The sequence below is a fragment of the Cetorhinus maximus genome, chromosome 24, assembly GCF_964194155.1.
Source record: "Cetorhinus maximus chromosome 24, sCetMax3.hap1.1, whole genome shotgun sequence".
In the NCBI taxonomy this organism is placed as follows: domain Eukaryota; kingdom Metazoa; phylum Chordata; class Chondrichthyes; order Lamniformes; family Cetorhinidae; genus Cetorhinus; species Cetorhinus maximus.
The window spans coordinates 48,060,287-48,072,976 of NC_135902.1; the positions used below are offsets into that span (position 1 = coordinate 48,060,287).

General features: G+C 37.7%; 1 protein-coding gene and 1 long non-coding RNA gene across 2 annotated transcripts in view; one reads left to right on the forward strand and one right to left on the reverse strand.

The window, feature by feature from the left end:
- Positions 1-12,690, reverse strand: part of LOC144699875 (uncharacterized) — a 425,222-nt gene that overhangs the window by 364,905 nt on the left and 47,627 nt on the right. The window lies entirely within an intron of this gene.
- pcyt2 (phosphate cytidylyltransferase 2, ethanolamine) overlaps positions 1-12,690 on the forward strand; it is a 39,361-nt gene that overhangs the window by 17,629 nt on the left and 9,042 nt on the right. The window contains exons 6-11 of the mRNA XM_078571204.1: positions 1,895-1,939; positions 5,854-5,992; positions 6,092-6,174; positions 6,890-6,967; positions 7,105-7,170; positions 10,092-10,157. Coding sequence (XP_078427330.1) covers positions 1,895-1,939; positions 5,854-5,992; positions 6,092-6,174; positions 6,890-6,967; positions 7,105-7,170; positions 10,092-10,157 — 477 coding nt within the window. The remainder of the gene's footprint in view (positions 1-1,894; positions 1,940-5,853; positions 5,993-6,091; positions 6,175-6,889; positions 6,968-7,104; positions 7,171-10,091; positions 10,158-12,690) is intronic.

Here is a 12,690-nt window from a genome sequence, read left to right on the forward strand (position 1 = left end):
AGCTCAATACTTTAGCATGAACTAATATACAAGTACTCAGGAAGTTCTTCTGGATAACTTTGTAATTGTTTTTGGTTGGTATGGTGACGAATCATTTTAGGGGAAACATAGAAATTCTGGTTAGAGAATTCCGATTGATATGAGTGCTGGACAACACACAGTTTACTGTAATGGTCAATATTTTATGAAAAAGTGGCTTGTCTAGTTCTGATGTAATTTAATTCAACAGTACCATTTGATCACACTGAGAAGAAAACGTTTTGATATATTCTGCGAAGCATAGTTGTCGATAGTGTGCGTGACACTTGTTAACAAATATTACAAAGTACAGCTTATTTGATTGGAACCCTGCAGCAGGGCAGTGCTAAGCATCAATGGTTCATGTACTGGAATACCAATGGAGCTGGCAGCCTAGTTTTGCTCTGTTTCCAATCTGAGCCAAATCAAAGGAGGAAACAATGAATAGAGTGGTTGTTTCTGTAGAGGGGAGGGATGAATTGCAGGTCACAAGATAATTACAGATGAGGAAGGCCATTCGGCTCATCTTAATTCATCCATCCAAGAGATGTTAAGGTCCCTACCTTTGTAGCCTGGAGTTGTTTAGGAAGGATGTGAAAGTTTTAGAGAGGGTGCAGAAAAAAATTACAAGAATGGTTCCAGAGAAGTGCAACTTCAGTTACGTGGAAGCTGAAGTTGTTCTTATTAGAGAAGAGAAGTTTGAGAGGAGATTTGATAGAAGTGTTCAAAAACATGAGGGGTCTGGACAGAGCGGTTGGGTGAAATTGTTCCCATTGGTGGAAGGATTGCGAACCAGAGGACACAAGATTTAAAATGCTTAGCAAAAGAATCAAAGGCAACATGAAGGAAAAACGTTTTTATGCAGTGAATGGTTATAGTCTGGAATGCACTACCTGAAAGAATGGTGGAGGCAATTCACCCATGGTTTTCAAAGGGGAATTGGATACACATCTGTAGGAAAAAGAATTGCACGGCTATTGGGAAAGAGCAGGGGAGTGGGATCAACTAAATTGCTTTCAGAGAGCTATCATAGGCTTAACAGATTGAATGACCTGCTGTGCTGTAACCATTCTATGATTCAGTTTATTTAAACTTTTGCCTGCATCGGTCTATCTGGAAGCTTGATTGTTTAACTCATGAGGAGGAATAACAGGCGAAGAATGGTGAGGGAGCAGTAATCGTGCTGGTTAAAATTGAAATGTTTCTATTATTTAAGTTGGAACTGACAGGGTTAGGATCTTGATTACCTGTACTATTCACAATATCAGAATTTAGCCTACAAAATTTGGTGAATTCAATTGTCTTAAATTTGACACATGCTGTCCAGCTGGGCATTTAATTGCAGTGGAGGCTGATTTTAAAGTTTCTGTCTTTAAAATGTTGGACATTTGAGAAGCTATTTGAACATCTAGTTGTGTGCTAAGTATAAACTTGGATGTACAGCAGGCCCACTAATAAGCAGCATCTTCCTCTATTTTGGTTTTTAAATTATTGCTCATTAAAAAAGATGCCTGGTGAAGCATTTTGTCTGCTGTTATACATGATGTTATTACCTATCTGGGAGTTTAAACTTCTCTGCTGGGAACTGAAAGGACTTTTTCTTGTCTTGGGATAATTTGCTGCTGTACAGTTCACTTCAAAGATTTGAAATTAACACTGCTTTCAGATTTACAAAAAAGAATAACTGCCTGAAAGACAATGTCAGCTAAAAGAGACAAGTTGGTGTGAAATCTTCAGATTCTGTACAAATCTCAGGAGAAGCAAAATGCAAACAAAATGTTGACCTTTTATTGAACGAAGTTCATAAATTAACTTTAATAATATGAAATTATACCATTTGAAATAAATATATATATGTTTCCCCCAATTCCTGCAGGAAAAAAATTCAGACTACCAGGAGCACACTGACAACTTTGGCAAGGTATTAGTTCAGTTTCTTTTTTCTCTTCCTTTGCATTTTTTAGTTTGTTCATATGGATAATTTTTGGACTCTTTCTTTCTGTTTTTAATTTCCTTTATTATAAAAGAATACCATTTCATGTGCCGTGGAGCAATTTATCAAACACTGACAACTTGCTTAAATGGTGCTATGTGCTCTCCGTGCCATGAAACTACATGCAAGAAAATGAGCAATAATTTTTTTTCAAGGAAAGCAAAATCAAAACTCAAAAATGAAACAGTCCAAATACAATAATGCTCTGTCTAATCATGAATGGAAGGCAAAGTAAAGTTGCGAAGTCACAGGATTCCAGAGGCGTTTCACAGTTGTATCTGTTGCTGCTAGGGAAAAGGGCTCATCAGTGAAATTCTTATTGCAGGCAGAAAAATGGAGTGATAAAATAAGCATTATAAAGTTCAAAAATAGATTTTGATGATGTAGGAAGTTCATGTTTACTCAGCTGCCTCCAGAATTTTCAGACCAAGATAGTGTTCTTCTATACCTTACAAAAATCCCATTTTTTAAAATAACACATTGGCTCAATTTACAACGGTAATTTTTTTTTTCCACACTAGGTTACGATATATAACTGACATTATTAACTAAAAAGCACCCTTGGTTAGCATGAAAATACTTCTCAAGTTTACCTTTTCATAAATTACTACTGAATTTTCCAGAGGTTTTGTGAGGCTCCATTTGGTTTAAGAAGTGTGAAGCTCTGGCCACAGAATGGTGATGTCTAAATAAGTACCCATACAACTGTAGCAAATTTAATATAGATATATAGTTAATGTTCATTAAGTGTCATGTTTTTCATATCAATAGAAGTTTTTTTGACTGCTTAAAAAAAGGTTTGTAAATAGGATAGATGAGAGTTGAGTTGTGTACTAAGTTTTCTGGACTTCATTCTATCAAGTAATCCATAATGGTCTTTTTCTGTCCAGTACTTTCATAAACTCCTCTGTAAAGTTGGCCACAGAAAAGCTTTATTTAGCTTGTGTCATCTAGGGAGCAACATGCATATCTGCTCCAACTGGAGAGAAGGTTAAACCTAAGTTAGATGTTTGTGACTAGATATTTCCACTAGATGGCACTTTCGGGTTACTTCCTCTGACCATCTGCGATGCACTTGCAATTATTTGACAAATTTTAGCTTGGCATTTAGAACTTACTGTGCTGGCAGATTTACAGTGAGTATGATCTCCATATATCACCTACAAGAAAAGTGTATGGAACCAGATATATTTCTTTATCTTACTTTTGTAAATCTCACTAAAGCATTCAACACTGTCAGCAGGGAAGGATTCTAGAAAGATTTTGGGGAAAATTAGCTGTCCAGCAAAGCTCCTCAGTCTAATCCACTCCTTCCATGACAACATGCACTGCACTGTACAGTTTGAGGGCACCACTTCCAAAAGTTTCAGGGTGAAGAATGGAATGAAACAGACCTGTATCCTCACCCCCACTTTGGTTTCTTCTTTTCCATGCTGAAAGTGAAGACAAAAATACAGTACATCTTGATCAGAGAACTCCTTCATACTGATGATGCGCTAGTTATTAATATAGAAACTCAGCTACAAAGACTCGTGGATTGTCTCTGCCTTTCCTGTAACGTGATCTCCCTGACTATAAGCTTCAAGAAAACTGTGATCGTCGGATAGGATGTCACATCTCTGTCCCTGATCACGCTAAATAACACCCTGCTGGAAGTGGTTAGCAAATTCTACTACCTTGGGTCCACAGAGACAGACAATCTGTCTCGATACAGAACTCAATACACATAGGGAAAGCAGATACCATCTTTGGCCGACTCTGAAAATGTGCATGGAACAACATCAAGCTGTCTCTTGGGACCAGGATGCAGGTTACGAGACGTGTTTTCAGCACCTTGTTGTATGGCTTGAAACAAAGAAAGCTCAACCACTTTCAGCTTTGCTGTTTGCAGCGCATTCTGGGTATCTCATGGAAGGACAAAAACATGAATGCAGCAGTTTTCTCCAAGGCAAAGCTCCCACGTATGTTAGCACTCATCAAGCAGAGGTCACTTCTGGCTTGGGCACGTTTGTGTGATGGTAGATGGTTGCATACCTAAGGATTTTATTTATGGCAAAGTAATCAGAGTCCAAAACTCTGCTTAAAGGATGCATGCAGGCATGACATGAAGTCTTTAAACATCGATTCTCGCATCCGGGAGACACTAGCTGACAACAGAGAAAAATGGCAATATCACCTGTGTGCACTACCGTGATGACCGGTGGCTACCACGACTTGGTGACAGGTGCCAACACCGAAAACACCCCACATTGACACCTGATGATGATTTCATATGTGGCACAAGTGGCAGAACCTGCCTTTCTCTGGTCTCATCAGCAAAAGTGCACCATATAAAGCTAACCCATCCCCAACTAATTGATTTGCTGCACATCTATCATCTTGCATAGATGGAAGGATGCCAAAAAAAATTAAAGGACTACACACTTAAATTAATAGACTGCTCACAACAAAAAAATTAGAGGGACAGTGATAGGATGTACAATTCGATCAGCAATTTCCTCTATTTTGGCATAGAACTGATTGCAGGAATTGCCCCAAGGGAGGCTCCAAACAAAAGCACAGGAGGAGGAAATCAACCTAGAAGTTGCCTTGCAGCACTCGTGCATCTCCTTGTGGTCTATCAGAGAATAATTTAAACAGAGGCTCAGAAGTATTCTATCGTAACATGTCACCAATTTTTTGATTGGGGAATATACAGGAGGCTTTCAGTCAAAAATGGGTGGGGCATGTGAGCTGTAAATGTAACCAGTAGTTTATAATTGTACATTCACAGATTACTCTAATTTTGGTTTATCTTTTTAAAGCTGCTTAATGTATAGTTTTGTTAATTTCAATGCAATTTTGAAACCAAACACTTTAAGTATTTCTAATTTCAGTTTACCAAATGACTTACCAGAATGCAGCAAGGAAGAACATATTTATTTATAAATACTGTAGTTCTATGCATCCTTCTGGGCTGCTCAATGCAGTACAAACTCCATATTGATTTTCTTTTAATTCCTAAGAAGTTGCATAGTCTTTTACATGTCAACTCCTAGTTACAAAGACTAAGGCCATAATGCCTATTCCCTCAATGATGTTGTAAATTTCTCAAAACTTGGTTTAATCTCTCTTAGTACTTTCTTTCATCCCTATCATCACTACAAGTGGTGTCTTGATGACATGTAGCTTCTAACTAGGTAATTGCTATCAATTTACTATTAAATGTGTTGACTATATTTCCACTTTTTATAGAGGGGAGGGAATAAATGTATCATGGGGAGAAAATGGCTCTTTTAAATTATGTTAACCTTCTTATTGTAATTTACGGTGCTTGGCAAATTGTAAACAGGCCAGATACAGAATAGAATGTACAAGGATGGGAATGAGGGAAAGCACTCAACCAGTTTAGCGCATCTGTTCCATTATTTTCATCAGTTGTGCCTTGATACTAGGGTCAGATCCCTTATTGTTAACACAGAAAATTGATGCACTTGTATTTTTTGATTATTGTAATCTAGACCACATTTGTTGTGCTAGATGACACTTATCCCAAAATTCAGCAACATGAATTACTGTGTAAATTCAGATTTAAGTTTTCTCAGCTTATCACATCATTTTGTCGTCTTCTTTGTTGAATACAAAGAACTACTAAAGCACCTTTACTACTTTTTGGAGTTCATTGTGATTACAGTGAATTATCCCAGGCCAGTCTGCTCTAGAGGAGCTTTGTTTACAAGGTATTTTGAGGTAAGAAAGTATCTGATGTGGGGGTATTTGTTTTCTGATTTAATAGAAAACGCTACACAAATGAATATCAAGTCACTGCAAGTATCCTAAAGTAAATCTTTTTGTTTTGAAAGGGACCAAAAGGTCACAGCCCTTGGACTGGAGTATCTCAATTTTTGCAGACATCCCAAAAAATTATTCAGTTTGCTTCTGGAAAAGAGCCTCAACCAAATGATACAATAATCTACGTGGCAGGAGCATTTGATTTGTTCCGTATCCTTACTGAGAGTTAATTTTGGATAATGTGAAAGCGTGCCTGTTTTGCAATATATTAAATCTTAGTAGCTCTTCATTCCTTTACAATTTAAAAAGATATTGGTCATGTAGACTTTCTGGAAAGCGTCTACAAGTTGGCAGAAAGGCCTTATATTATTGTTGGTCTACATTTTGACCAGGTAAGTACAGCTCATTGAGTACTTTTATCACGCTTATCTTTAAAGCCATGAATACTTTCTAGAAGGAGGAGGCAAAAACTTTTACTGATGCAGATAATTTTCTGTCATGTGTTGTTTCGCAATTGATGTGTTCGTTTTTATTGTTGCGAATACTAGCACATCTGCTTGAGTTTAGGTAATGTTAATATCAACTTCAAGAAACTATCCTGTTATGAATTTAAATCTGCTGTTCCAACTTTTGCAATAAATATACAAATATATATCAATTGAACCCTTAGTACAGAAAGGAAGCATATTATGGGAGTTCCTAAGTTGCAACTTATGTCAAACAAAATGCTTTTGATGTAGGTACTTGCACAATTAAACAACAGAAAATATTTGTGCAATATTAGCCTCCATTAACATGCAGTTTGTGCCCTTCCATCAAGTGTTATTAATAAAAAGGAATTCTAACTTTGCATGATTAAACTAAAATTGTAATCTAGTTTAAATCAAGTTAGGAAATTATGGCTTTGAATGCATATGCCTGTCAGGCTGTGTTTTTTTTAAGTGTGTGTTTTCTCACTTTTTTTTCTTCAGTTAGTCCAGCACAACTTAGTTGCTTACCTTCCACTTGATAGTTAAGTATTTGATTCTACATGTTATATGCAGTCCGAGCTTGGAATTTGAGTGATTTGAGTGTTCGTATTTTTAATTAAACACCTTTCTCTTGTAGGAAGTGAACCGATACAAGGGAAAGAATTACCCAATAATGAATGTGCATGAAAGGACACTCAGTGTACTGGCCTGTAGAGTGAGTAGTGTTTTATAATAGGTCAGAACTTGAGTATTTTTAAATCACCCTGTGGTTTCCCAATGTGTGAACCACTTATTCTGAATTTTTAATTTATTGTATTGTGCCACAATAATTTTTTTCCTGCTTTCTTTTAGTATGTGTCAGAAGTAGTAATAGGAGCTCCTTACTCTGTGACTGCAGATTTACTGGATCACTTCAAGGTATGATTATTCAATTTGTTCCACTCTAAAATGGGCCAATAGGTGCTTTTTTAAAATCCAATCTTAAAAAATTTGGAATCAAAATCTTAAATCCAATTCGAATTAAGCTTTTTTTTTTCTGCAATATGAACATAACATAATTATAGAATGTCTAGCCAAAGATTTGACTAACACTCTCTCAATACTCTAACTTCAATTTGTATTTTTATTGCAATTGTCAAAAACCAGTGACAAAATTAGTGATAGCCTTGTATGACAGCATTGAACATAAGGGGGATGAAAAGAAAGTAAACCAAAATCCGTATTGCTGAAAAAAGAGACATGCTGACGAAGCTTTCATCTTGCACTGATCAGGACAGACACAAGAATGTCAAATTTCAAAGGGAACATCAATTTATACTGCATGAGAAAAGAGGTGCTGAGTGGTTGGCAAGTCAGCTCTGCTTGCTCGAGACATTGCAATGGTGAATGCACCAGGGAGCTGTTGTCCACCATGCTTTTGTCTGTTCAAAAAATATACAATTTATTTTACCTGCAGAGGGCAGGTCCCAGAATATGAATGTATGTAGCTTTTAGCAAGCATAAGTGAGCTTGCAAGCCCGACTGATGATCTTAAATTGATTGTTGGTGTAATTCTTAGCACACATGGGATTGTTCAGCAAGTGCTGTCCAATCGCAGAATCACCTCTAACTTTTAGACATTATGTTCTGAGTTTTGCAAGCGTGGGTTGGTTGAGTATGGTCAGTACTCTTGTCTATTGCAAACAGCATGTTCCTTTGGCTGCTTGCAATAGGCAGAGTACTGAGTATACTCAACCGACCTGTGCTTGCAAAATTCAGAGCATAATGTCTAACGTTAGATGTGATCTGCGACTGGGCAGCTGAACAATCCCAAGTGTGCTAAGGATTACACTAACAACTGATTTAAGATTACCAGTCAGGCTCGCTTACACTTCAACGACATGACTTTTTTTTCCAACAGTCCTGAAGTTCTGAAACTAAAATCAGTGATCACTAAATTTAATTCTACATCCATTTAATCATTTTGCAAAAAATGTACCCTTGGTCATCTATAATTACATAGCACAAAACAGTATACTCTCCAGTTGACTGTGCAACGTTGCATGCGAGTAAATTTGACTCCAGTGCCTTTTCAAATTCTAATGCAGTGAACAATATCTGCCACACAATTCCAACAGTATTAGACTTCGGTATGTGTTGCCAGATATTTTAATGGGGAGAAAAAACCCCCTTTCTCTGTTTTCCCCCTCAACTACAGTTCCTTCAAAGTTTGCAGCTCGGAGCAATTAACCTGTAGGCCTTCTGTCACTGGCCACTGGAGGGCATGCAGTGTTAAATTGCCAAATACTATACCAAAATACTGTAATCAATGCTGTAATCAACACTTCCCCTTCATATTACCAGAAGTATGTTGTAATTTCATAGAAGCTGGAAGTATTAAGTTGCAGTGATTGTGGTATTATAGAATGGTTACAGCGCAGTAGGAGGGCATTTGGCCGGTCATGTCCGTGCTGGCTCTCTGGAAGACCAACTCGCCTGTTACCGCTTCTTTCCTTTTCCCTGTTGCCCTCCAATTCTTTTCATTTCAGATAGTCATCCAATTCTCTTTTGAAGGCCTCAATTGAATCTGTCTCCACCACACTCTCGGGCAGAGCACTCCAGATCCTAACCACGTGCTGCACTAAATAAAAAAAAGTTTCTCCCCATGTCACCATTGCTCCTTTTGCCAATCACCTTAAATCAGTGTTGTTTAGTTTTCAATGATCTGTACATGAACATTTTTTTAAGTTGTGCTGCATAAAGGGAGAGGAGGCAGATGTATAGTAAAACACTTTGAAGTTTCAGTACCAAAAATATAAACTGAAATTATATGTTTTTTCTCTGTGTCCCTCCCAAACTAATTAAATTAAATTGGGCAACTAACTCAAAGTGTGTTCAGAAATGTTCAGCATTGTACTTTAGACAAAAGTAGTGGTAGTCTTGTATGATACTGCTGAAGGAAGGCGAACTAAAATCAGTTTTCAGCCTCAAATAATCTATGTAAGGAATAAAATTATTCTGCAACCTGGGCTTCTAAGAATTGAAACCCATGGAATACACAGCTAAAATGCATCAACATTTCTCTACAAATCATGTTACAATATGAAAAGTTTTGAACATTATGTAGTGAAATTAAAATGAGGGTCTGGATGAAGTAACCTTATAATACAGGGATTTTTTTGTATATATCATTGTGAGAAACTGATGCTGGTGAACAGGAAAATGTTTGGACTGCATTAGCTGCACCCCATGTTGGAATGCAAATTTACCCTAGTATTATTCCTCTTCTCTTATCAGCATGTTTTTGAGTTTCTAGGATGAGCAAAGTAGTACTGAATTTGAAAATATTGTGCTGAGGTCTTGAACATTTGAGAGTGATTTTTTTTTTTGACTGTTGAAAGCTCATTAGCTCTTTTGCATACTGTTGGGAAATTGCCTTTACATCAGTCTCAATTGGATTCTACCCCAAATCCCTTGGATGAACTCATTGATCATTAGTTTCAAAGCTTTACACTACACTTACGAAATCATCTTGTGCTTCAATGTAGTATTTCATTAAGTTTAACATTTTTCTCAGAGCTAATTTGTGTTATTATGTCCCATGCTGATTTACTGGACAAATGAGCTGAAAAACTATCCAATTTTGGTTCTGACCTCAAGAATTTGAAAATATTTTGCTTTTCTAGTTTGATGAGATGGGTTCAGGGAAGAAAGAAGATAAAAAGATTAGTGACATCAAAGGACTTGAGCCTTGAAGCACCAGGCCAGATCCAAGCTGTTTGCTGTTACTTGTCCATCTATTTGATATAAAGTGATGAATGAGCTATGTGAACTGTTTGCTAATGGTCTTTTCTCTCTAGGTTGACTTGGTCTGTCATGGAAAGACAGAAGTAATGGCTGATAAAGATGCTTCAGACCCATATGCTGTAAGTTAAGATTTGTCCTCTGAACTATAGTGCATTTATAAAGATAAATATTTTATAATTGAACTCTGCAGGGATGAGAAATTTCTGCTGTTTGATGGATTTCCAATATCGGCACCTCAGCTTCTCAGAAATCTGCTAATTCGGGGCCAGTCCAACATACGGGGCTTAAAAAGAATCACAACTCAGCTCTCAGTTAGTGAGAGTGAGAACTGACTGCAGAGTTCTGATTGGAGGAGCAGCAGGTATGGCAGAGACAGAGCTGCTCCTCTAAACTCAGATTCTGCTTCTCCCATGCTCTTGCTGCTCCTCAAGAGACAGAATCTATGATTGGAGGAGCTAAAGGGTGGGAGAAAGGGAAAGTGTGATTGGAGGTTGAGGAGCAGTTATTGTGGCCGGCCCGCTGCCACCATGCAGGAAACTTTTGGCTGCACTGTTGCCAATTGTTTTTCGACCAGCCGCTGGATGATGAATCTGACCTGTTCAGCATCTTCCAGGAGGCCGAGGAGAAGAAGCAGAAAAAGAAAATAGAAGAGGGACTGTCAGAAATCCCAGAAAATCTCTGCTAGCAACGAGACTGGGTGTAGACCCAGGGGAGCTATCACTCAACTTTGCGCCAGCCCAGACCTGGTCTTGGTCCACAGATGTGGCTGGGGTTCTTGGTTGACCTTTCACATTTTCGTAGTGACGGAGGCCAGATGAATTTGCAGGATGTTGTCTTGAAGGGAGGTGAGAAATGGAGAAAATTTACTGAGGTGCCGGTTAATGGAAGGGTTGGTAGTCCAGGTCTGGGCCTGGTGCCCATTAAAGAGCAACCGGTGAATGGAAGGGGATCCAGGTCCCCATAAAGGACCCTTCATCTGGTAAACCACTTCATTCGGAGCGAAAGACCCCTGAGGGCAGCTGATCTGTAGAGGCTCAAACAGCTCCATGAATTTCTATCATCTGTGCTTACTCTGGGTGCAGCTAGTATGTTGTTATTTGCATTTTGGGCACTCAACCTTAGAATAATTTTACATTTGTCGGACAGATTGGAGACCATTAATATTTTAGGTTGTGAGGGAGGGTCTTGCACCTGGAGCATCAGATCGGCCTGTTCCCTTTGGACCTAACTATGTAGTTTCAGTGTTTTCTGTTTTGATAATTGTGCCGAATGTTCAGCTTTCTGAGAGACACTGGACAACTTGCTAGTTACTATTCAGCCCTTGTCACTTCAGACCAGTACCATGATTCTCAGAACATGTGACATTGCTATTCAGCAGCTCCTACAATCAGCTGAGATGTTCATAGTAGTTGATATTATGATGATTTGCCCTTGTGTCTCTTTTCCTGTTCATCCTGATTTGCTTCCATTCCAGTTTACTTCACAAAACGCTGTTTGGTAAATGACATAGCCTGGGCAGCATAACTGTGCTCTTTTCAGCATTACCAAAATGCAGGTAATTTTGGTGCATTAAAGGCTTTTGCAATTGCTAATTTGTCCTGCTATTAAATACACGTAAGAGATAGCAAGATTTACACGCAATGCATATCCAGGCAACATAGTGGTTGTTTTTGATTTTTCTTATTCTTTCCAGCTTCCAAGGGTAATTACGTTTGAATCCAACATTTTAACCCAATTTATTAATTGTGACCATCTGCATTCCACAAGCTAGCCATCTATATTCCCAGCAGCATGTTTCACATAGTATTTTATCATCTATGTCTTTATTCGTATTGTTGACAAACTGTATGGAGATTATCAAAAAGGTTAATTGACACAACATCAAATGTTTTGTGAGCAAAGATGGTTGCTAATTTTGTACTCATGTTCCGTGATTGCAATTTTTAAAAATACTCTGAGTAATTAGCCATAGTGCACAAAGGACCATGTCTACATTATCAATTCCTTTCATAATTTTATTTTTAAAATCATATATTGTGTAATCACCCAATCTTTCTGCAATAGTAAGATTTCAGTTCAGTAATTTATATCAATAGGTTGCAGCTGTTCAGAACTTATACAAGATAAAACAGAAAAACTGCACATCTTTGACGAGCATTTCTTTTCTACATATATAAGGCATAGATGCAAGTTGTTCTTGAGTGGTATGATGGATTTGAGTTGCATACTTATACCTAAGATCCGCTAAAAGGCAAAACCAAACCAATGGAGCAGTGTTTGAAAAATTTGGAAACTTATTCATAAATCTTTTAGTGTCAATGGTCATGTTCTGTTGTTGGTATGGACTTCACCCTGTATAACATGCACTAATTGCATTGAATGCTGAGGTCACTGGTGATTTTATACAAATGCATTGGTCCACAGTCTTGGCATGGAAACTGAAAGTAAATAAAGGGAAAACTAATGTTTTTATCCACTTGAAGTCTAATATTCCACCCATTTGAAGTTGCCTAGAAACACTTGCATTCACTGCAGATCATAAAAGTTCTATAATTGCATGATTCCTTGTCACAAAAAATTTCAGACTTTTATATTTTCAGGCACTAATTTTCAGACGTTTTTACTTTTGGCCACTCTCATTCCTGGCGCTAC